Genomic DNA, 25,530 nt, shown 5'->3' on the forward strand with positions numbered 1-25,530 from the left:
TCCCTTACATTTTAGGAGGGAAAAAGTGAGTCTTATAGAGCAAAAAATGTGGTAATTGCAGATTGACCCTGCATTGTTCTGCAGTGTGTCCATTTGAAAACAGATGTAGGCGGTCCCAGAAATGCTCCTTCCAATACCTTGCTACTACCGGCCTAGCTGCCAACAAGAACAGACCAGTAAGATGTTTGAAATGCAGGTTCATATTATCTCCCAAGCAAGTTAAGCCGGATTCAGGGATTTAATGATGTTTTGTCCGGTTATGGCACAAAAACCCCCAAATATTGATTCCCACAATGTGACCACTTTTCACAGGTCCACCGCATGGTGTGACGCTGTTGACATGCACCTCCTCCAGCAAGTTTGGGGTGAGTGGCGCTGATATGGGCTAGTCTGGCTGGTGCTGAGTTTCTTTAACAGAAGTGGACACCAATATGAAGGAAAATGGATTTGAAGGTGGCATACACCAGGATTGCAATCACCAATTCTTTCTTCATTTACCTTGGCCATATGCAGGGAGAAAAAGGCATGGATAGTCTAATCACAGGAAGAGTTTTAAAGCACACATCAGGTGACTTGACCCTGCATACCCCGTTGTGGATGGCTTACTCTAGAATCAATCAAGATTAAAAGCATGTTGAGGACAAGCATAAATGATTCAACATTGAGAAAAACTACATTTCCAGCTATGTACTGTTATTTGTATCCCAGATTTTATGTGTAATCTCAGTGCCATTTTAGATACTAGTATAAAGAGAGATGATCTATTTATGCTGTTTAGTGCTACAGTTGAAAGATCAGCCTCAAAATTTTGCCATTTTCTTAGGGCCAAACTATCCTGTGCAGCAGACCCACATCTTTTAAAAACAGATGAACACCAGTAATGTATAAAGTGGAAAATGAGGATGTAATTTAAAAGGTCATAAGGGTGTGTGATTGTGGAGAGAGGAGGCGGAACTTTTTGCCTGCCAATGAAATTAGGAGTTGTCTGGATGTCAAGCTGCCACCCTATTTCCCTCACCTACTCACCTTCTGTAATTCCAGATGTTTGGGTGGTAGTCAGTGGTGAGAAGTATTCAGCACATGGTCATATATTATTACTTAGTTGTGGTGCACCAGAGATTTTTCCCCCTAGAGATTTCTAGAGATTTTTGCCCTACAGGTGCTTTACTATCCTGTTGCTGCCAGGCATATACATTTTTATGTTCCCAAACGTTTTAGATGCAGTTTTAATTTTGCTAACTATTTTATTATTTTGTGGCTTTTAGTTTGCTGTATTTTTTGTATTTTCATGTTATTTTGTAAACTGCCCTGGGAATATAATTGAAAGGTGGCATAAATATTCTTATAACAAACAAAATTGTGAAGTTCCTGCCTTCCTTGCCATAATTGAGGAACTGCAACCAGACTTGCAACGATTTGTTGGTACCTTCTCCTTCACACTCTTCCTTGCATTCACGCTATCATTCTGAATGGTTAATGGACCTCACCATTACAAAAAACAAAGCAGTGCAAGCAGATACTTCCTGAAACACCTGAAACAAAGATTGATTAATTGAAACATTGGTATGTTTATAATTAGGAGGAAAATCTTATTCTGGATGAGAGCTGAGCCTTGGCGGCTCAGATCTGAAGCACAGGACAAGGGAGTGGGTGCAAGATCTGAGCCAAATGGAGCCAAACTCTAATATGGAAATGTGGGGGCCTTGTCTGTCATAGAAATTCAGCCAATGGAATGGCCCTCCACTGAGTAGATTATGTACTATTCAGTCACTAGCTGCATTTGCCTTTGTATGATGATGCTAACAGGATTCAGTAATATCTGCAAAGCTTGAGAGACAGCAGCCCATAATACGCACAGTTGAGTCATCATGTAACTTACTGTAAATGTTTCTGAGTTCTCATTTGAGTTGGAGCTTTTTTGAGTTTGGAGAACTGCAACAAGTAAAGTGATGCAGCTGTCTTTTAATTTTATTTCTCCTGCTCACCCCCATTCCCCTTTGGTTAGAGAGGCTTCCCACTTGTGTTGCAGTTGCCTAAAAGTGCCACTCAGGACTCATAGATCTGTAACCTGTTGTGAACTACAGTGGTGCCTCGCAAGACGAAAAGAATCCGTTCCGCGAGTCTCTTCGTCTTGCGGGTTCTTTCGTCTTGCGAAGCAAGCCCATTAGAGGTTTAGCGGCTTAGCGCTACAGTATTAGCGGCTTAGCCGGCTTAACGATCAGCTGATAAGCGGCTTAGCATCAGCTGTTAAGCGGCTTAAAGATCAACTGATAAGCGGCTTAGCCATCAGCTGTTAAGCGGCTTAAAGATCAGCTGATAAGCGGCTTAGCCATCAGCTGATAAGCGGTTTAGCGGCTTGGGGAAAAGGGGGGGAAAAGGAAAAAAACCCCGCAGGAACTCGCAAGACATTTTCGTCTTGCGAAGTAAGCACATAGGAAATTCGTTTTGCGAAGCACCTCCAAAACGGAAAACCCTTTCGTCTAGCGGGTTTTCCGTCTTGCGAGGCATTCGTCTTGCGGGGCACCACTGTAAAAGTATTCTAGAACAGTGGTTCCCAATTGGTGGCCCACGGATCCCAGGGGGTCCACGTAACCCACTCAAAATGTCTGTGGCACCGTTCACATAACAAAAACTACCATAAAGGTATCAAAAAATTCAAAAGCAGGGGATCCATGGCTTGGATTTTATAAAACAGTGGGTCCACAGTACTTAGCTAACTGGGGACCACTGTCCTAGAAGGTACATTTATAGCACAATCTTATGCATGTTTACTCAGTTGTGTTCAGTGGTGCTTTTTCCCTAATAAGTGTGTTTAAGATTTCAAACTTAGTGAGGTTATTATTTATTGTTTAATAATATTGTACAGAGAATGATAGATAAGTGAACAAAGTGATTTTCTAAGGACGTTTTGCTGCATATCAACTCCAAATTGGGTTGAGGTTGGTAAGTGTGAAATGAATATAGCCGTCACACAGTTTCTTAGATGGGCAGATATGCTTTGGAAAGAGGTACTTTTTATGAGAGAAAGCTATGACATTTTTGCTATTGTGCTTCAATAGAAATAACAGTAAATCAATACTGCTAAAATATCGAGTTTCACAATTACTTTAATTTTTCCAGATTTTGTGCCACCTTTTACTGGTAACTGCTTTTAATGTTATGAGTAATTGGATTCCCCCTCCTGCCCCTCTTAACGGTTGAAAAAGTTGCTAAGATTTTTCGTATTTATTTAATGCTACAGTTTTGAGTGATGAGTAATACCCTTTGAGACAATAGTGTCTTGTATTATCGTCTTATGTTACATTGTTCTTCTTGCTTCTAACACAACTATGAATTTATTAGTATCAGCCAAGAAAATGCAAGATTTCTCGACAAGCTTAAGTGTAAATGTCGCAAGGACATACTTCTGCATTCAGTTTCTTGTGCATAATTTCAGTTAAGATGATTAATTCCCATGTGGCGGTGACACATGCATATTCTTCTGAAGTCAAAGCCTAAACGACTTTAGTGACATTGGCTTTTACCTCATACTGTCTTGGTCTGCCTAGTACAGCAGTTTCCGATCTCGGATTCTTTTCCAGTCAGAACTTTGAACCGAGTGATGCGGTATGGGCAAACGCAACAGAGTTGATATTTTCTTTGAAGTTTCTGCTGCAGTCATTGCAATGCTAAAAAGGCAAACAGCTTTTTACTTTGAAATATGACATGGCTCTTGTAGAGTTGGAAGGGACCCCAAGAGTCATCTAGTCCAGCCCCCTGCAATGCAGGAATCCTGCCCGCAGCCGTTCCTAGGTGGGCTCGAACCACCAGCCTTCTGGTTAACAGCCAGATGCACTGATCCATTGCACCACAGAGACCACCTGCCATGGAACCTTTAAAGAAAGATCTGTCATCAATCACAGCTCTTCAGTGCACATGTACCGGTACATTGTTTAATTGAACTACAATACACATATCTAAAGGTTGGCCATGAAAGTATCTAAAATGCACTTCCTGAATTCGAAATGTTTATGCAAAATTTGCTTTCCCTTTAATTATGTTTGCCAATTCTAAAATAGTGCAGATTGGGGGTATTTGTGTAATCGCTGAAGTATGTAGGCTGGAAAGCACTTCAAAAGTTGGCCACATAAAGATATTTGGAATTGCTTTATTAAATAGAATTTTGTTCATATGACTGGTGCTTTTCTTAAATTTAGATATATGAATGTAACATTATTTTTCTGTGTATCAGAAATCTTCAGCTTGTGTGTGTGTGTGTGTGTGTGTGTATATGTATATTATATGTGTGTATCATCTATCTATCTATCTAGGGTTAGTCTTTTAAAAGAGGCCCTGTGGAACATGTGTACTGTGTATCCATGGGGCCTCTTTTAAAGGACTCACCCTGTGTATATATACATATATGACATGACTAAACAGCAACATGCATGCACACACACACAGAGAGAGAGAGAGAGAGAGAGAGAGAGAGAGAGAGTATATGTGCAGCATGACTCACCCTTTCTTGTGATTCTGGCCAAAGTACTTTGGAGTTTAAGTTTTCAAATGGACTGTGAAGAACTTTGGAGGTTCAAAGTTTTTAATTGTACATAACTCCAGTGCTTTCCAATAACACAGAGCCAGTCCTGTGTTACAGAGGGAACATGATTGTTGAGCTTTTGAGGTTTCATCCCATGTGATCAGTGATGTTGGAATGAGGGAGATCTCACAGGAGAGCAAAACAGTGGGGTTGCTTGCCATACTAACATGTCTTGCCCATGTGACCAACACTTTATAAGACCAGCAGGTTGGCCTTTTGGTGCTTCTCTCAACTGAGGATGTAAGAAATGAGAGGGCATCTAGTAAGGCCTTCTCAGTATCAGCTTCAACACTTTGGAATGACCTCTTTATGGCGGTGTGCCTTGCACCATCATTGCTTTAATTTAGTACACAGATGTGGAACTATAGGTATTACAGAATTACAATATAGCTGGAACTTCTGATGCTGATACTAATGCTGATATTTTAGTTTGCTGTTTAAATGTTTTATATTAGGTATTTATGCATTTTTTTAAAAAAATTGCAGAACACTCTGTGACCATTTTGTAAATGCTGGTACAGAAATGCTTAAGTATATAAAATAATACTTGAAAATGATATCATTTTTACAGTAGGTGGCAAAGGTTCCAGCTGTTTAACAACAGCAACAACTAAGGACTCAGCTATACAGCTGCAAATAAAACATTTTAAGTGTGTTTTAAGTGCAATATACACTGTGACACTAGATGGCGATGGTGAGCCTTATGGAAAATTCAATGTATTTTTAAAAACGCTTTTTAAAAAAGCGTTTTCAGAACATTTTTTTATATGTGTGTAGATTCCACATAAAACTCACCCTCTCATTTAGGCTACAAAGAAAAGAAAACCAAGGGGGAAACCTGGAGTGGATTTTTGTATGAAAAGGCTGAGACTGAGAGTTTGGTTTTGGTTCTCAAAATAAATTCCTGTGCTAATCATATGTTCTAAGATACTGTTTACCCTTCATTAACTCTTAACAGTATGTCTGACCTCTGAGCCACTATGCAAACACTTGGCTCCAGCTTGCGGAACTCCGAGATCAAGTAATAACCACCACCACCAAAGCAGATCCTACAAGCGTGAAGTCTCTTTACCCCTTAGTATGTTTCAGTGTGGGAATGGTTAGGACAGAAGGAGAAGTAGTTTTCTTAACTTGCTGCAACTGAATAATAAATTGGGAGAACAATCATTATATAATTTTAATTATCCTTAATCTCTTTGCTAATACTTAACTCTTGCAGTTTAGCCATGAACAATTTATAAGAGAACGGTTTGGTATATTCTTGTTGATAAAGCAGCTTGGAAAGGAAGGGGTAAATCTTCTTAAATTGCTTATAGTGTAATCCTTTGTTGTTGTTTAGAAAAATGTGATAGAGGAAGAACAGCGCTAGGAGAGAGAGAGATCAGAGAACCTTCAAATAACCCAAATATACAAGTAGATACAGAGGACCAGCCTGTCTGGGGGAATTGCACTGGTGATGACCTCATCAGAAGTAAGTATTTCCAGAACTAATTGCTGCTGTTTAGACTTGCCTTTTTAGTGTAATCTTGTACTGACTGTTGATGTAGCTAAATCTGTGTCAAATGCATTTGTGTAGAACTATAATGTGTGTCAATAGAATTTCTTCTCAGGGATGATTTCTGTCAGTCTTCATCATCAAAGAGTACCTAGAGATAAACAAGCTGTTTTTGTGACTTGAGCAAACATGCATTATACCATGTCAGGCAGCGCATCTGTGCAATTATTATTTTAAGATCCCATAATGCTGTTTTCCATTAATTCCAAGGAAAGCAAGTGCCCTTCGAACAATCTTGAGATTTGTCAGTCTTGTTGTGTGTTAGGGAGAGAGGAGAGCGCCTTCAGATTCTCTACAGAAGGCAGTGATTCAAGTTTTCAAGTTATAAATTCAAATTTCATCCAGCCTGATTTCCGTGAGTAGCTAGTCTTAATGGCACCAATTATCTGCTTTTGCCTGTCTCCCCCTCATACAGATGGGATAATATAGGGCCAGTCCTATCAAATTCTGCTTGTGGATTTCCCTTAGGCATTTGGTTGGCCACTGTGAGAACAGGATGCTGGACCTAGAGGGGGTGTTTGCCTGATCCAGCAGGTTCTTTTGTTCCTAATTTCCAGGTCTGCAGTGAACAGGGATGTTCACAACAATAAATGAGGGTGTGCAAGAAAGTGTGGTGTATGTAGGAAGTTATGTGTAAAATCTTCCCTCCTGCATCAGTGGCTTTAGAAGATTGGGATGATGGTTTGCATGTTTCGTGCAGCACGTGTTCTTGATGGGTCTTCCTTAATGGTCTAGTAAAACTGCATTGGGATTAAAAGATATGAGTATTCCATTGTGTAGAAAATGGAATCAGTCAAAAGTGAACATTTTGGATTGAGGATATACAAAGCAATTATCTGGAAAAAAAATAAGAATTGTTAAGTAAGATTGATTTGCCAAGGAATTTGCTTTTCTGTGTTGCTTTGAACATAATACGCATCATAATTTTAACAAGAGCCTTGCTTTCTGTTTACTGCTGCCTTAATGACTCAAAATTTTTTTCTCCTTCCAAATGGATTGTTTATCCACCGACGCAGTTTCAAATATTGCTCTGTTTGTTATAAGTCTTCTTAGCTTTCCCATTATAAATGTTTCCAGATGTTTTGTTTTTCTTATTATTGTAAAAAAAATAAAATACAGCAAGATAATAACTTTTGGGCAGTTAAACAGCTTAACACTGTCAGGAAATTCTTCTTAATGTTCAGTCTTAATCCTTGTTCTTGTCATTTGGACACCTTGCTTCAGCTTCTACCTATGGATCAGGCCTGGGGAGCTTTGTTCAGCCTGAGAGCTACATTCTTTCATAAGCAGCTTTCCAGGGGCTGCATAGCACTGACAGGCATAATGAGAAGCAAAAGTGGATATGACACTTGCCTTCCACAGTAGGATACATTCCAGCCTCACAAAGGTCCATGATTCTATCCCACTTCTCCTTCCAGGTATTAGCAAGAAGAGGCATCATCAATGTTCATGAGCATGTTCCATCTAGGCAAAAGCACTTAAGATGGACACAGAGACCTGGGAGAGGGTACATGACCTAAGGAGAACCCTGACTGAGGGCCAAACAGAGACCTGAAGAGCTGCTTTTGACCTTGTGGCCTGAGATTCCTCACCCTTTCCATAGAGCAGCAGAAAATAAATAGGGTCCATCATGTATGTGACAGCCCTTCAGATATTTGAAGATGACTGTTACATCTCCTCTTAGTTGTCTCTTCTCCAGGCTTCATGTATTTAATTCATTCAACGATTCCTTCTTTGTATTTTCTTTAAAATTGACATTTTCCTAGTAAATTAAGAGAAGTTAAAAATTAAAAAATGAGAAATAAACTTAGAGTTGTATCCATAATGCAAGTAAACATACTATTGTCACATCATGCCTTGCTATTTTCACCCTTCAAAGTGCAATGTTACGCAGCCAATCATTTCAGCTTTTAATTTGAGCACCTTTAGGATCTTATGAGACATTTTCCTTGAAAAGAGAAGCTGTCTGATTCCATTGTCACCATTCACATAAGAACATAGCCTATTCTGCCAAATTCCACCAATATACTTGTTTTTCCATTATTTTTCTTTGTTTTAATGACACACATTACTGCAAAATTACCATAGTAGGAGTTAATTCAGCACAATTTGTTCGATATTCTATAGCAATAAGCAATAGAAGTTGAAGGAGCAATAGGCATGGGTCTTGTAGACTTGTTCAGATTTAATCTTCCTGTTGCTCAAACAGGACTTCAGCTTTGTGATATTTAAGAAAACAAGAAGCATCTCCCATATATTCAAACTGTCATGAATAATTGATTAATAATAATCCAGTTCTCAAGATTAAATAGCCTATTATATGCTGAAGTTTTACAGATAGAAAGGTCACTGCCATCCATCATTTCAGCTTCAAATTTATCCTCTTCTTCACTAAACATCCACCTTGTTCTTTCTGGAAAGGGGTATTTTTATCCATATTGGAGGGAGTGGGGAGGATAAACTTCTGGGATATGTTGTGTACTATTCAGTAAGTGGAGAAATTTGGTAAACCCAAGCCATAAAAAAATGTAAAACAAGCACCTTTCAAGGTAATGCACTAATGTACTAAAATAAAAATAAATAAAAATCCCCCACAGTGCTAGAGAAGCTGAAGTGGTAGTTTTTTCAGTGTCCGCATTAGAGAATTGTTCTTTGAGGGGCTCATCATTTAGGACTGATTCACATGATCAGTCATATCAGATAATACCTTGCTTGTGTGAAATCTCTATTGCATTCTCAGCTCATAGGTGGAGTTTCCTTATTGGGTTAGTTTACACTGAGGCCCAACAGAAAATATACTGAAAGCTACTTTGTGCCAAAGTTATTTATCCAGTCAGATGATGTGATGGCTTTCAGAGAGTGATTTTAATAATGTACAGGACTTTCATTGCTCAATTACATGATGTTTTATATAATGGGGTGTTTCCAGCTACCCCACCCCTTATAAGACGCTTCTGCAACATCATGGGAGGGGTCTTTCTAGGACTAAGGTGAAAACGTGAAGCTCCCTTGTTATTTTTGCTATTGGATGCTGCATGTTTTATTAATCTTGTTAAATTTATAGTATTTAAATGTGCTTTTTGTATGGCTGTTATATTTGCTATTGTTTTGCTGTGTTATTTTGAAATTATTTTTGTAGTGTTGGTTTGAAATGTATTCCTGTTTTCTTTGTTGTAAGCTTCTTTGAGCGTGATTTTGTGTGTGTGAAAAAGTGGCATACAAATTGACTGACTGAATGAATGAATGTTTTCAGACGACTGGAGCCAGCGCTTGAATGAGAAAGAACTGTCAGTGTTATCAAGCTTTGTATTAAGAATTACCCATATATACTGAACTTAAATCTAAGAAAAGGACATGAGGCTACTATCTTCTAATTGTTCAAAAAGTGTTGGTCATATTAATAGCGATGATTCGAAAGAGGACTAAATCTACAGGCAGTGTGTTATCTGGGGGAATAACTTTGCTTTCCTGCCTAAGACTGATGTTTGCTATTTTTATTATGTATGAACAAACTGATGTTCGTTTGCCTGGGTGCAGGGTCCAGTGAGCAGAGTGGGATTTGCCTGTTAGTAGACATGCACACAATTATGCTGCATGTTCAGTCATTAATCCAAAAAGTTTTAGGTAATGTGAACCCCAAGTCGGAAGATCATTATCTTAACAAGGGAAAGTCCTAATTATTTGTCACTGTCCTTTCCTTGTTAATCTCTCCATAACTCCAATCAGCAACTAAAGTTTTGATGCTTTCTAAATAAAGTACATAAAGCAATATATTGTTTGAAGCGAATATTACTTAAATCGCTCCCCGCCCCATAGCTGTAATGCATCCTTATGAACCTACCAGAAATAAAGCTGCATTTTATGTTAAGATGTACCGGTATGTTTCCATTTGGTTCTAGTATATTTCAAAGAAGCTTGCCTGTGTATAGCATACAAAAAAAAGAACCTGCCCACACCTTTCCTGAAATAATACTGTGGAGTAAGTGAACTGGCATTGTGATAGTCTGCAATTTTCTAGAATAATGATATATTCAATTAACCATATTTAGCATTTGAAACACAAAATAAGATACTTTGCCAAATTATAAAGGCGTAAAATGGTTTAAAATGTTAGCCATCTCCAAAATAATCAGTCCTTCAGTAGCACAAGATATTTTAAACAAAAATGGTGTGGTAAATACTCACAGATACATTTTACTACCATCTACAGTGGTACCTCAGGTTACATACACTTCAGGTTACATACGCTTCAGGTTACAGACTCTGCTAACCCAGAAATAGTGCTTCAGGTTAAGAACTTTGCTTCAGGATGAGAACAGAAATCGTGCTCCGGTGGCGCGGCGGCAGCAGGAGGCCCCATTAGCTAAAGTGGTGCTTCAGGTTAAGAACAGTTTCAGGTTAAGTATGGACCTCCGGAATGAATTAAGTACTTAACCTGAGGTACCACTGTATATGAGAATATTGCTCTCTTTGAGTCTATATAAGGTATATATCTGAATGGAATAGCTTTGTATTTGTGTGCTCTGCAGGTTGTCCTTGAATGTAAAGGTAAAGGTACCCCTGCCCGTACGGGCCAGTCGTGACCGACTCTGGGGTTGTGCGCCCATCTCGCTTAAGAGGCCAGGGGCCAGCGCTCTCCGAAGACACTTCCGGGTCACGTGGCCAGCGTGACGAAGCTGCTCTGGCGAGCCTGCACCAGCGCAGCACACGGAAACGCCATTTACCTTCCCGCTATAAAGCGGTCCCTATTTATCTACTTGCACTTAGGGGTGCTTTCAAACTGCTAGGTGGGCAGGAGCTGGGACCGAATGACGGGAGCTCACCCCGCCATGGGGATTCGAACCGCCGACCATACGATCGGCAAGTCCTAGGCGCTGAGGTTTTATCCACAGCGCCACCCGCGTCCCGTCCTTGAACGTAACTATGAACAAAAGCAGCCTTGCCTACATCTGTCTGTGTACCAAGGGTTAACTAGAATGGGTAGTGGCTGCATAGCTGATTTAATTCAGTTTTCAGATATAAATCTACACTTAATAGTGGTATATAGATAGTGACAGACTCTCACATATATAGGTTTTGCATTTCACTTGCCTTGGAACCACACTGAACCTGGCTGGAGATCTACCAGAATTTGACTGTGTTGTTATGCATCTGGAGGTTTGGGAAATGTTGTAGACCTTGCCAAATAGATATGGAGGCCTCTTGCATGACAGGACTTGATGTCACTGTGTCAAGTTGGGGCAGGAGGCTCCAGTGCATGAATATACAGCCTGTTATGTATCTAAAGACTGCAAATTTTTAGTGAGTGGAATTCAGCTATGAGAAAGATTCCAGAGATGCACCTCTGGAATTGCCAATGAATTCATTTATTCAGTACTAATACTATACTGGAGTGGAATCCAGTAATTTTGTCCACATCTGACTTTAGAAGGTGGTATTAGTCCATGAGGCCTTTTCTCTGGCACTTCTTTCAGGGCTGGAGACTGTTTTTAAGAACATTTATAGTTAGTATCAGTTGGAGCTGTGTTATGGTTTAAATTTAAAATGTAGAGATATTGTGGTTAAGAGTTGCCTCTTAAGGATGTAAGGAGGAGGATAGCAGACCTGGTTTCTTTCACTTTTGTGGTGAGCTGAGTAATTATATTTTGCTTAGGGCATGAGAGTTGGAACTGCTGCTGCTTATAATTTGTACTTGGAAATGCAGGCATATATTGCATATTATGTGTGGCTTTAAGCCTTTTCCTTTTTGAGCTAGAGGGAGTTCAGTATGTGTGAAGAGTACTTCACTTAGAAATATTCACAACTTGAGCTGTGTCCCTGTGCTATAAATATACCACAGTTCACTTATAAAGCCCTGAAAACAATGGGACTAATGCTTCTCTGCCGTGGTACATGGAGTGCGGCAGTATCCCATCAAGATTGCTATGGGGAATGGAAGCTTGTGTGACTCAATGGAGGGGAGAAGACAAGGCTGGGTGTGAATTGTAGAAGACACATAATAGCTTGATATGGAGTGTGAGGATTTGTGTGTGTGTGTGTGTGTGTGTGTGTGTGCGCGCGCGTGCACACACACATGTACACACACACACACACACAGGAACTGGGGTGGAGTTATGTTCTATGTGAAAATACTTGCATACATAGGCACTGCAGTTAAGAACACTCCAATTACAGTCGTACCTTTGAAGTCGGGTGGAATCCGTTCCGGAAGTCCGTTCGACTTCCAAAACTTTCGGAAACCAAAGCACAGCTTCTCATTGGTTGCAGGAAGCTCCTGCAGCCAATCGGAAGCCGCAGAAGTCCCGTCAGTCGTTCGGGTTCCAAAGAACATTCGCAAACCTGAACACTCACTTCCGGGTTTGCAGCGTTCGGGAGCCGAAACGTCCGAGTACCTAGGCATTCGGGATCCAAGGTATGACTGTATTTGATTTTAAAAAATAAAATAGAATTATTATTCTTTTAATGGCTTCACCAGTAGATTCTTCTCCATGAAGTTTGGAAGGGGAAAGGAAAGGAAAGTTATTGAATAAAAATAAGAAAATATTTACACATGGTTGTAGCAACTGTGTGTGTTAAACATTTTTCCATGTACAAAGTGTTTTTGAAAAATAACCAAATTTCATACAAAAACATTGGTTATGTTGGAAATATTTGTAAATGTGGTGTGCGCTAAATAAGCTCTAACAGGACAATGTTGTTTTGTTCTATACATTTCTGAAAGGGAGAGGAGCATTTTTAATTGAAGTATTCTGTTGTCTTTTGTAAAAATAAAAATGCTGCATGTATTTTATCATGGCATATCTTTACAATGTTCAAAATAAAGCAAAAAGCTCTGCTGATATTTGGTGCCCATTCAGTTAATTCCACAAGATAAGGACTTCTGAGTACCTCTGGCCTCCGCTATATTGAAACTATGGGAGCATAATGATTTCATAGAGATTTATATCTTCTTCTGTGAACTGAGAGGAGGATCAGAATTTTAACTTGCTTGGGGGAAAAAATAGCATGGATAATTTCATCCCATTATGGCTGTCTTTGCCATCTCCTTTGTGAATGTTCTTTTACAAATTTACAAGAGCAAGATGACTGGTGTTTTTCTTTTCTTTCTCAATTTTGAAACCTTGTGGTCACTGCTTATAAGAGACATGAAACTCTATAGTCCAGTAAGAAAAATGCTTTAACCATGGGGGGGGGGGGTAGAGAGAGAGAGAGAGAGGAATTGAAAAACCAGTATTGTACCTAAAGTGTTTGGCACTGATTTCAAATAAGCTACACTTGACTTCCTTTTAGGTAAGAAAGTGTATAAGTTTTTAGGAAAGTTTATCTTTGCAATCCATGGTCAAGAGTACTCTTAGGAATTATTTTAGTAGTATTGTTAGAACATCTTTCATGTCATAAATATAAATATTGTGTCCTAAGTTCTTTGTATTAAATAATACAGTACTAAGTCATAATTTTGCCAGAAATATAGTAGTGCACCCAACATTGCAGTTCCATAGGCACTGCAGACATCCATGCATGCAGTGGAACCCCATTGTCCTCTCCTGTCATCTCCAGCCCCCTATGTAACCTCAAAATCAGCTGTAGAGAAGGACCATTTGAAGCAGATTTTGGGGGTGCACAGAGCACTGTTGTATGAGTGGAACACAACAGGTTGGATATAACCCTTTACTAAATTTGAAGCATCTGCTTATGGCAAGTAAATATAAAAATATGAATTTCATCCTTCATCTTGCTGATCATGGAACAAGCAGAGGTATCCTCCTCTGTGGCCAGCATGGGACCCAACTGGTCTGGTGGAAAAGCAACACCGCCTCCTGCTAGCCTGCACACCTAACCATATATAAAAAATTTTACCTGCCTACATGGACTTCCTTATCACCTATGGATAATTAAAGTTTTAGAAGACTGATTTATTTAATGTGGTTTGCCAGCAACAATTAAAAGCCTACACCCTCCCCAGACATGTTTATGAAAGTGATGCCAATTGTGGCCAGCCAAGGCTGCCCCTGCTGCCCCCACATCTGTGAGGGCACCATTTTGGCCATCCATGTGTTAGTCTCCCTTTGTCAGTGTCAGGAGGTGGTAATGCAGAAAATATGTGATGTGGCTACACATCACTATCCTGAAGCCTCACAGCAAAAACGAATGATAACGAGTTAATAATGCAGTCCCTTCTGAACAAGCACCAAGCTGCTGGAACCTTTGATAGCATTTCTGGCATGTCCAGTGTTGTTTGCAGTACTTGTGAGTAATGGTCTAGTAGGTATAGTATTTTGGCATTATAAACCTAAAGCACTGTCATAAAACAAATTAACTGAGAAAACAAAAAATAAAGGAACATGTTCTGGTATGTAAAGAGGAAACTGAATGGGAAAAAACCCTTAGAGGAATAACCACCTGCCTTGCCCTGAGACCTCATAAATTTTTATGTGACAGAAAACAAAACACCCTTGATAATGTGATTAATGAAGGTGTAAGATGCTGATCAAGAATACTAATGCATAAAATGTTAGGGAGACTATAAATTAGCGTTATAAAATGTTGATCACTGTTGTAATTGGTCATAAAATTAGTGGTTCCAGTTAAGTGCTATGAAAATGTACAAAACTAGAGGTACAAATACAGTGATTTCTTCCCCATCATCTGGTAACACAACTTTAGTATTCATTACTGGCATTTCATAGCTTGCCATGAAGAGAACGCCCAACTCACACATGGGCTTATTGTGGCCGCTCTTTCTTGAAGCTAAATGGCTACTAAGATTACATTTCAGATATTATTTTCCTGTTGGTAATACAAAGGCTGAATCCTAAACTTCCATTCTGTTTTCAGAAAGTTCCTGGCAAAATGGTTGTGTGCTGGTTGAGAATTTCATTTATACTAGATTGGGATAAAATGGCCTGAGGAGACCACCTGGGCCTTATGTCTCTTAGGCCCTTGTGCATCATTCCTGGAACTGGCTAGTGGGTAGAAACCATAGACGGGCCAAGTGTAAGCATACCATAGAGTTGGTGAGCCCTTATATATCACCCAGTCCAACCCATGCTTGAAACAGTAAATTCAGAGCTAGAACAAAGGGGATGGAAAATGATAATGGTTGTGGGGGAAAGAGACAGATGGGAAGGGAGGTAAAATAACAAAAAAAAGCAAAGAAAAAGACAGGGAGGCTGGGGAAATGCAGAGAGTAAGAAAAGGGGGGGATACAGTCATACCTCGTGTTACGTTCTTTCAGGTTACGTCCCGCGGCGACCCGGAAGTACCGGAAAGGGTTACTTCCGGGTTTCGCCGCTCGCGCATGCGCAGACACGCAAAATAACATCACATGCATGTGCAGAAGCGGTGAATCGCAACCCACGTGTGCGCAGACGCACCGCTGCAGGTTGCGTTCTTTTCATGTTGCGAACGGGCCTCCAGAACAGATCCCGTTCGCAACCAGAGGTACCACTGTATAAGATGATCTTATGTTTCAGTGTATTACACAGCACCCATTTCTTCTCAAAACTGATTGCAGATAAGTGATTTGGTGAAACTAAATTATGTTATCAAAATACATGTTTTGGGGTGCAGAACCCGGTTTCCTAGACTGCATTTGAGCAGAACCCCAGATAAACTTCTGGGGCACCTGCTTAAGTTATAATGGCTAGTACATACAAAGGGGATATGTAAACTTCTGTCCTTTTGCCCTTGGAATATCTGCCTGCTTTTAACACTTTCTCTTTCTATTTGAATTTTTTTTTTAAAAAATTAAAAATTGTCCAGTAGCACCTTAGAGACCAACTAAGGTGCTACTGGACAATTTTTAAAAAATTATTTCAACTGCATCAGACCAACATGGCTACCTACCTGAATCTCTATATTTGATTATTTTTATTAGAAAACCATGCACCAGAATATGCAGAATAATAACTACCTTTACCTATAGCCCCAATGAAACTTTATTTTTCCTTGGGTTCCAATTTGTACTATGAAAGCATCAAGTTTGTTTTAACTTCCATCACTTTTGATATTTGTTTAGAAGTACAGATAGCTTTTGCAGTGGATAGTTGAAATTCTTCTGGCTTAAGGATCTCAGCACAAAGGGTGTGTTCTTGGGATGCCTTGCAAAAATGCTTTAAGTAGAGTGAGAACAATGGTATGAAAAATCCTTTTTGCATCCTGTAAGTGGAGTTCTGGGCTGTCTTAGCGAGGAATTTTCAGTAAACCTTCTGGAAAAAAAATCTACTTGCAATTTTGCTGGAGTATTTCTTCACAAAGGAAATCCTGTTTCATAATGATGTATTTCTTGTAAAACATGAGGAGGTTCCAAAGAAATAGTTGATGGCTGATAGTTGGTACTTTAGTTTCTTTGTAAAGTCAGCATGGTATTAAAAATTCAGCATGAAAAATTGATTTTAAAAAGATGGATTGTACCTTGATCATTTCTTGTTGTTTAGTTAATGTATGCCTTCTGTGATGTAGAAGGTGCAGTATATGCTACTTATTTCCTAGGAAATATTCAAAAATAATTGCTGACAAAAGCCACTTTACAGGTTGACTCAAAGGTATATCTTGCAACTTGAATGTTAATATTCCAGATGGTTGTGCATAGCTACCCAGTAAAGAATTGAAAGGAGGCTAGTCAGAGTTCGTAAAAGTTTGCATTGTTATTGATACTGTATCTTTATGGCTTAATACAGACATTTTGAAAAACCAAAATTGAGGACCTGTTTTAGAATATGTATAATACAAATTTAGGCTAATTTACAGAACACTGGAAACATTTGTAAACCTGACAAACTCTCCTCAAGCTAGTGGTTGCATAGATTTGGCTGGCAATTCTTCTACAATGAATGTATTTGATACTATATAGTCCATATCGTCTAAGGTGTTGATGGATTTTTAGCATGGCACAGGAAATAAAGAGATGACTTCCTGATTCAAACATAACTTTTACCCTCCATAGTATATTATAAATCCAGCTTGACAAAATATTTCACAGTTCTAAGTATCAAGTCTAATTAATGCTTTAAGGGATAAATGAAAAATTCAGACTAATACTAACCTAATAGATTCCCTCCCATTTCCTTTGCACGTTCATCCAAGGGAGCCCTATGTTCTGCTATCAAAAAAAATGCATTTTCCAACCCTAGCCCTTGCATGAAACGAAATTGCATGTGGATACTATATTGATTTTGAAAGGAGCATGGTAATTTGTATTTCATTTTGAACATCGCTTATGGGATGCAGTGTGGAGCAAATCCCAATATAGTTATTTTCATAGTAGGTTCCTGTAATAGATGATCGTACCAATAGTCCGCCCTAACATGTTCTTGCACACACACATGCACACACACAAAAAACATATATATTAAGGGCACCGTCTGTCTTGAGAGACAGTGGAGTGTGCCTTTGGGGTTGAAGTCAAACCACTGTGTTAGCAGCACCAAAGTGACATCTCCAGGGCTGGAGATCCTGGGCTGCTCAGACAGCAAGACTCCAAGCTTGTGATATGAGGATGATGATGATAATTAATAAATAAATATTTTTTTATTTATACCCCGCCCTTCCCGGTTTAAAAACCGGGTTAGGGTGGCTAACAGCAAATATAAAACATTGATTAAAATGCGACTTAAAAACAGCATAAAATACAACATAAAATGCAGCATCAATATCAATAAAATTCAAATATTCAGGGGTCATGGGGGGGGGCAGTCAGTAGACATCAAATGATCACCAGGGCTAACTGGCCAAGTTGGTCCTACTAGAGCCAGCAAGGAGACCAGGGAAGAATTTAAATGTGGGGTCCCAGAAAGGGTTTCTTCATAGAAGAGGACGGGGAAAGGGAATAGAGGATCAGGCTAATTCAAACTGAAGGCCAGGCGGAATAGATCTGTCTTACAGGCCCTGAGGAAGGAGCTCAAGTCCTGCAGGTCCCTAGTCTCGTGGGACAGAGCATTCCACCAGGTCGGAGCTATCACTGAAAAAGCCCTGGCCCTAGTGGAGTATAGTCTGGCTTCCTTAGGGCCAGGGACCTTTAAGAAAGAAAGTACTTGGGATACTCAAAATAATAACTATGTAAATGTTTATTATTATTCTGTTATTATTCTGATGCGTGGAGTGCTTGTTATTGTTTTTATATTGTATATCTAGGTATCTCAAATTTTTCATGGAGTATTTTAATTTTATTCAATATGTAAAAAAACTAATTTGCATATTCAAAATTTAAGTAGCTTTTCTGAAATAAATAACAACACATATTTCCAACTTCAGAGGTGTAAATTATTTAAATCAAACTCAAAATAACCCACATAAATTAAGTATGTCATTGTTTGAACATACTTGTTTGATTTGCATTGCATTGCATTGCTCATTTTTTTGCACTTGTGCCCTCATATATTGAAAACTGAATTCTGCCCATGGTGCATTTCACAGTCCTTATAGCTGTTTATTAATTAGTGTTTGAAAATAGTTTTAATTTGTTTGAAAATTGTGTGTCTGTGTGCAATGAAAAGAAGTCTGTCTATATAAACACAGTTCACAAAATATATTCAAGCGATACTTTTTTGTCAGCTGGAAATTGCAGCAAGTTTGAAATCAGAATAAGAACGTGTGTAATCACTTCGTTCCAAGTCTCCAAAATTTTAGTAATAAATACATGTTAAATTCCTGGAACTATTTTATGCTATCTACTAACCTTACAATTAAATTACTGTGTAAAGTTGGTTAAGTAACACAAAAGTTATTATATTAAGGTGTGCTTTATGAAGAGGCCAATGACAGTACTGCAGTGAAACATGCTAATAGATTATATGCTGTAGCAATATATTGCCTTTTTATTGCTTTTCCACAGGCAGCAGATTCATGTATAGTTATTACTGGCTACATTATCTGCTAGTTTTCTATCAAAAGTGATTCATTCTATTGAATCATTAATCCAATACTTATCATTCTTGGTGAAAATTTTCTAGTATTAACACTGTATAAAAGATTGACCTAAATCCACTGGTTTTGCTGCACTCTAAGAACATTTTAACCATGGAAGAACAGTATTTCTTAAGACAGTTTAAAACTATTCATTGTGGATATTTAACAAGGTAGCATTCTATGTTGTGAGATACACACACACACACACGAGTTGGTGACCAATGCCATCCTGGATTTAAGCTGCTGAATGTTCATAAATCTAGTACTGGAAATATTGATGTGTATTGAATTAGTTACTGAATAACAAGAATAAAATTTTGCTCATATATAGTGCAAAATGGGGGCTTTTGTAGCAGCACATGGTCTGTTTAGAATGATATAACAGACACTGAATGTTCGCATATCAAACAAAATGCCATCTTTCTGTAGAAAAGAGGTGTCAAAAAGTTTCTTTGTACCTTTAACGCATGTGATTATGTAGTACAAAATGCAGAGTTTGTAAAATTTCTTGAATATACAGGCAAAAAATGAATAATTCAAAACAACTCATAAGTTCTACATTCTATTGTATCTTTTATAACGCAGGCAGGAGATAGCATTGTGTTCCCAGTAGAGCTGAATTTGCACAAGTTACACCTCTGAAAATGCCAGATGGTCTATGGTCTACTTTTCAGAACTGTCACATATGTAAAGATTTGAAAAAAAAAGAAAGACAGCTGAATGAGAGCAGCGGATCATTAAAGGGAGAGTGAAAGTCCCTGGGTATCACTGTGTTTTAAGAAAGCATTGTGTCGGTTCCCGCATTACGCTTTCTTTTCTTTTCTTTTCTTTAAGATATACACAACCTTTAAAAATAAGGTAAAAACATTGCTGTTTTAAACTGAATGGTTGTGGCTTAATCTTAAAACTGTCAAATGCTTTTTATTCTTTATACTAGAATGTAGTCATATGGTTCCTAATTGGTTTCAAGTGTATTTTAACCATAAGATTCAAGTCTCCCCAGTGAAAAATTATCAATAAAGTTAAAATAAATTTAAATTGGTATAACTAATACATTTGGGGGTTTTATTCACTTTTGATTTGACCTACATATCATATGTGAATACTCTAAAGCCAGTCAGCTAAAAAGTTGTATGTTAATGTTACTGAAATAAGAGTACTTTGGGAGCAGAATTTATCTCTTGATCCTAGTAAAAATAATAAAATGAAAGTAAAACAAATAACTTTGCATGGCTAGACTTCCCCAAGACTTCGTATTGCCCATTAATTGGGAAAATAGGCCTGATGTTTTAAGACAGGGGAGATGATCATGTGTCATGTATTGTAATATGATATTGAAATGTAAACAATTGCAAACAACCATTTCCAATTCTGCTAGATTCTAAAGGTCATAACTGTCAATTCTAATAACTCTGTCATTTAGATTTACAGAATTCTTCCTATGTTCTCTCTTCTTATTTATTGACAAAGGATAACATATTTTCCAACAGCTGACAATTGGTGAAGCATAACATTTTATACCTAAGAATTCCAAATAATGCATCTACTTGCCAGACTGTTAAGTGGCAAGATACTTCCACATCCCAGAGATGATTACCTCTTTATCAATACCTACATAGGGTGAAAATGGAACAAGATCAAATTAGTCTTGCATAGAAATGGGGAATGTTGAGTTTTATGCCAGTGGTTCGGATAAGTTGTCTCTGCTTATGCACTTAAAGGGAGTATTCTATATAAAAGCTATTGCATTTTAAGTTCCTACTACCACCTTTGGGGATTTCCTTTTGTCAGTGAATTGCAAGAGTACTTGTGATCACTGGAGGTACTTGAAATGAATTTATACTTCTATGATTGAGTGGAGCTTTGGTGTTGTGTCTTTAATTCTAAAAGGCTGGGTTGACCCAAAAGGTTTGAATTAAATAATAAGTTATCAGCCTTGCTTATAAGAGCAAGAGAGTGTGTGCTGCTTTTTAAAAAAAGAAAGAAACTTCCTGCCTGACCACCCATATCTAGTTAGCCATGAGGCCTGAGAGAAAGACAGAACTATAGAGCTTCACTGTTTTATAGCTTAGAGACATGTCCTGTTTCCCATAAGCAACCAGGCAAATGTTTATTTGTAGGTCTAGTTATTCTGACAAATATTATTTTTTCCTTTTCCAATGTTTTAACTAAGGTCATTTTGACATACAGTGGTTTAAATGAGGCTTTTATGTTTTCAGTAATATGTGTGTGTGCTTGTGCACTAGAAGCAGAGGGTCACTGTGATCAGCTATTGTTTTTGTCCTTATGGTAGTTGAAAACCCTTCTTCTCTTGAAAAATCAAAGGCTGCTATTACTAGGAGGATGTTGGGCAACATGGAGTTCCTATAATCCCTGTTTCCTGTCAGAAGTACCATTCATTGTTTTTTAATTGATTTCCCACCACCCCTTACAAAATCCCACCATTTGACTCAGAGGTAGGGTCAGCAATGGACAGTGTGGTGTGACTTATCTGACCTTTCTCTTGCCTGAGTCAGGCACACCAACTCTGTGAGGCCGAGGTGTTTTTGCCCCCCTTCATATCTGTTGCAGGGGAGTCGGGGACAAAGGAGACCAATATGCAAGCGACAGTGGAAGTCTCTTTTCCATATGTCACGAGCCTGTTCCACATAAGTTCTTATATACTACTGATATACAGTGGTACCTTGGTTTAAGAACAGTCCAGTTTACAAAATATTTGGTTTACGAACTCCGCAAAACCAGAAGTACAGTGGTACCTCAGGTTACAGACGCTTCAGGTTACAGACTTCACTAACCCAGAAATAGTACCTCAGGTTAAGAACTTTGCTTCAGGATGAGAACAGAAATCGTGCAGCGGCAGCGGGAGGCCCCATTAGCTAAAGTGGTGCTTCAGGTTAAGAACAGTTTCAGGTTAAGAACGGACCTCCAGAACGAATTAAGTTCTTAACCCGAGGTACCACTGTAGTGTCCCGGTTTGCGAACTTTACCTCGGTCTAAGAATGGAATCTGAACGGTGGAAGGGCACTGGCGGTAGGAGGCCTCGTAAGGGAAAGTGTGCCTCGGTTTAAGAACGGTTTCAGTTTAAGAACGGACTTGCGGAACGGGTTAAGTTCGTAAACCGAGGTACCACTGAATATTTTTTCTACTGGTATGTACCGAATTTTTCCGTCTATAAGATGCCCCCATGTATAAGATACCTCCTATTTTGGGGGACTCCAATTTAAGAAAATGAGGGGAGATACTATCCGTGTATAAGACGAGCCCAGATTTTGAACATTGTTTTAGAGTAAAAAACAACAACAGTCATATACAGAAAAGTACGGTATATATTTTCTTAACCGGTCAGTTACTTTGATAACCTCTTACACAATTTAGAGTTGCATTGTCTTTGTGGTTTATGAAACTTTTAAATTGTGTACTAAATCTGGGCTGTAAATTTATGCTGTCTGTGTTATAAGGACTCCTCATTCCTTTGTTGTGTCTTTTTGATTTTTCAATTATTATACATGATAGTTTTAATATAATGTTGATGCAAGGCTGCTTAGGGAATATGGGAATAAGTTTCGTTGGGCCAAAAACTTCACCTGACCAAAATATAACTGCCCTTTTATATATGACAGTACAAACTAATAAGTCATGTAAATATGATAGGGTACATAAAATAATCAAAACATAAAATTAAGTTATTGTTATTATTATTTATACCCCACTCTTCAGTCACTCTGGGCAGCTTTCAGCACATATAAAAACATAAAATACACAACAGATGACCAACACTGAATCAGATTAATTCTCTGGAAAACACTTGGTGAAACAGAAATGTTTTCAGCAGGTGAAAGAACACCATAGCTGTGGGTGCCTCTCTTTAGTTCAACAGGAACAGTGTTCCAGAGTATTGATGCCAGTCTGCTAATAGCTTTAGTTCACATATTTATGAGTATAAGCGGCTATATATTAAACCTATTTTTAAAAATATTTATTAGTTACCAGTTTGTTTCTGGCCATTTTTAGATATTTAAAACTCAAAAGGATCTGGGGCCTGAATATCTTAAGGAGCGTCTCTGCCCCCCCCCCCCCCGAGCACCACAAGCGTAAAAAATGATGATGCCCTGATCTAAAAATGCATATTCTGACATTGATTTATACAAAATAAAGAGCAGACTTTAGATGGTAGCTGCATGCTTCTGTTTAAGGTGGGCTTCTGGAGAATCATCCAGGGTTTGATTTGCTGTTAGCAGAAGTTGGTGGTTTTTTCATCATGTTCTTTGGTTTTTCTTCTCTGTCTTTGTCAACCAGCTGTTTTTGTTTTACTCATTGTGGGTTTTAGCATCATTGTTTTAATATTCACCAGTTGTTCCAATTTTATCTAAACGGCCATGGGAACTTGCTGGCTAAAATGCAACCCAGAAATGTAATAAATAATGTGGGTTAATTTTCAGTCCAGTTTAGAGAATCCTGCTTTGACTCAAGATATTACATTTTCTCTGCTTGGCTTCACAGCTCTTAAGACTTATATTGTTTAACATGGGAATCCTCAAAGTATTTTGTTTTTTAATATAAACATTACATGTCCTCTATTTTATTATAGCAAGCAGTACTTAATAAATACTTAACATTTGTGTACAGCTGTCAAGTGCTCAAAGCACTTCACACGCATTATCTAGTTGTAATCCTTATAACAGCCCTGTAAGACAAGACAGTATTGTTATCTCCTATATTGCAGACTAAGTTTGGGAGAGTGTAGCTTGCCAAAGGCCACATAGTGAGTTCAGGGCAAGGTTGAGATTCAAACTGGGAACTTCCTGGCTTGCAGCTCATTATCTTTAAAACAAACAAATCTTTCATTTTAAGAAAAGAGTTGACGTTCTTATAAATTCGCTTATCTTCCAGAAAACATGGCAATGGTGAATTGAAAATCCTTTCTTAACTTACATACATGTAAACAGTAAATGCATTACTTAATAGTCTTGTATACTGTGCTCACTTATCACTTAAGACCAAACTAGATGGGATGTGGAAATATGTATCTGGATATTCCAATCTGTTATCTCAAGAAAGGAGTTGGGGAGCAGTAGTGATGGAGAAACTAAATTCGTGTAGGGCTGTGGCATTGGAGGACATGCGGTTTCAAACCTTTCTGCTGATCTAAATTCCTCCCCCTGTTCCCCCATGATACTTGTTTCACTAGGGGGGAAAACACACACACACACATCTATATATGTATGCAAATATGGTAATTTTGGGTAAACAGTGGTATATTGGGGAAATGTTGCAGGAGAGAGTTAACCTGGTCCATTGCTTACTGCTTTTGTGGTGTGTGGTTTTTTTCAGGGAAAAATTTAGGGTGTCCTTTTCACGCATCTCCCAAGTTCCTCTGGCTTGGTCCTTGAGTCCATACATCTTCTATTTGCCCTTGACTTTTGAGCTCAATCCTCTTCCTTTTCAGGTTGGAAATGACACTGAAGCTGAAGATAACATAAAAATAATGCCCTAAGGCTTCCCGGACATTCAGTGTGTGTTTGTGTGGATCTCAAGAAGGAAAGGAAGAGTTTCTTCTCCATAGATATGTGTTAAACCACTGTCTCTTTTTCTTGTTCTTTTTAAAGCACAACCTCAGCGTTTGCCACAACCAAATGCTTCACCACTGGAAAAGTGTAAGGAAGAAACAGGCAAAATACAAATACAAAATGGCCATACTGGGCTGAGTAACGCAAGTGGGATGCACAATGGAGTCAAGTGTGGGGCACCAGATAGCAGAAAGTTCTCGGCACCTGTTTCCCAAAAAATGCACAGAAAAATTCAGTCCAGCTTGTCTGTCAACAGTGGAAGCAGCAAGAAGAGCTCTGCATACTCTCACAAGCCAGGCTCTTCACCCGAAGGTAAGCTGAAACCTTATAAGTAAACTGAACACAGAATAACCAAAAGCCATTCCCGCTAATAATTACACAATCAGCTAAAAATAATTGAAGAGCACGAGTCGTGCTCCAGAAGCAAATAGAAATCATTACAACAAAATACAAGTTACTTCCCCAAAGGAAAAGATTAAGTATTTGAAGGAAATTGAAATGAGAGATTTCCTGCTTTCTGAACATTTGTGCACCTCACTGTTGATCATATCTGTAGATGGAGAAGCTCTGAATTGCTGTTTGGCAATGCCATCACATATACAACATGGAGGGGAAATGATTTGACTTGGGACAGGGAAGGGGAACCTGATGAGCTCCAGGTATTATAGACTCCAGTTGTCCCTGACCATTTACCATGCTGCTTGAGGCTCATGGAAGTAGAGACCCAACAACCAGCTGGAACTGGCACTCAGTTCCGGTGCCTCTCAGGTGAGCGCCATTGCCATTATAAGAGAACAAGGGAGGCATCCATGGTGAGTTCCAGCACCTCTTTTTATAAAAATAGCACTACCAACAACATATGGCGGCTCACAGAGGCTTCATTCACAATGCAGTTTATTCTGTTTTTCTGACATTTCCCTAAC

General features: G+C 38.7%; 2 protein-coding genes across 3 annotated transcripts in view; one reads left to right on the forward strand and one right to left on the reverse strand.

Annotated features, from left to right (window-relative positions):
* Positions 1-25,530, reverse strand: part of LOC308457793 (uncharacterized protein) — a gene marked incomplete at its 3' end in the record, with an annotated part of 494,657 nt that overhangs the window by 282,805 nt on the left and 186,322 nt on the right. The gene's annotated exons all lie outside the window — the stretch shown is intronic.
* Positions 1-25,530, forward strand: part of MDFIC (MyoD family inhibitor domain containing) — a 43,677-nt gene that overhangs the window by 3,644 nt on the left and 14,503 nt on the right. For both annotated transcript variants that reach the window (XM_081023840.1, XM_081023841.1), the window contains exons 4-5: positions 5,919-6,050; positions 24,647-24,919. In XM_081023840.1, coding sequence (XP_080879966.1) covers positions 5,919-6,050; positions 24,647-24,919 — 405 coding nt within the window. The remainder of the gene's footprint in view (positions 1-5,918; positions 6,051-24,646; positions 24,920-25,530) is intronic.

Source organism: Podarcis pityusensis (genome assembly GCF_964106645.2).
Source record: "Podarcis pityusensis genome assembly, chromosome: 10".
Lineage (NCBI taxonomy): Eukaryota > Metazoa > Chordata > Lepidosauria > Squamata > Lacertidae > Podarcis > Podarcis pityusensis.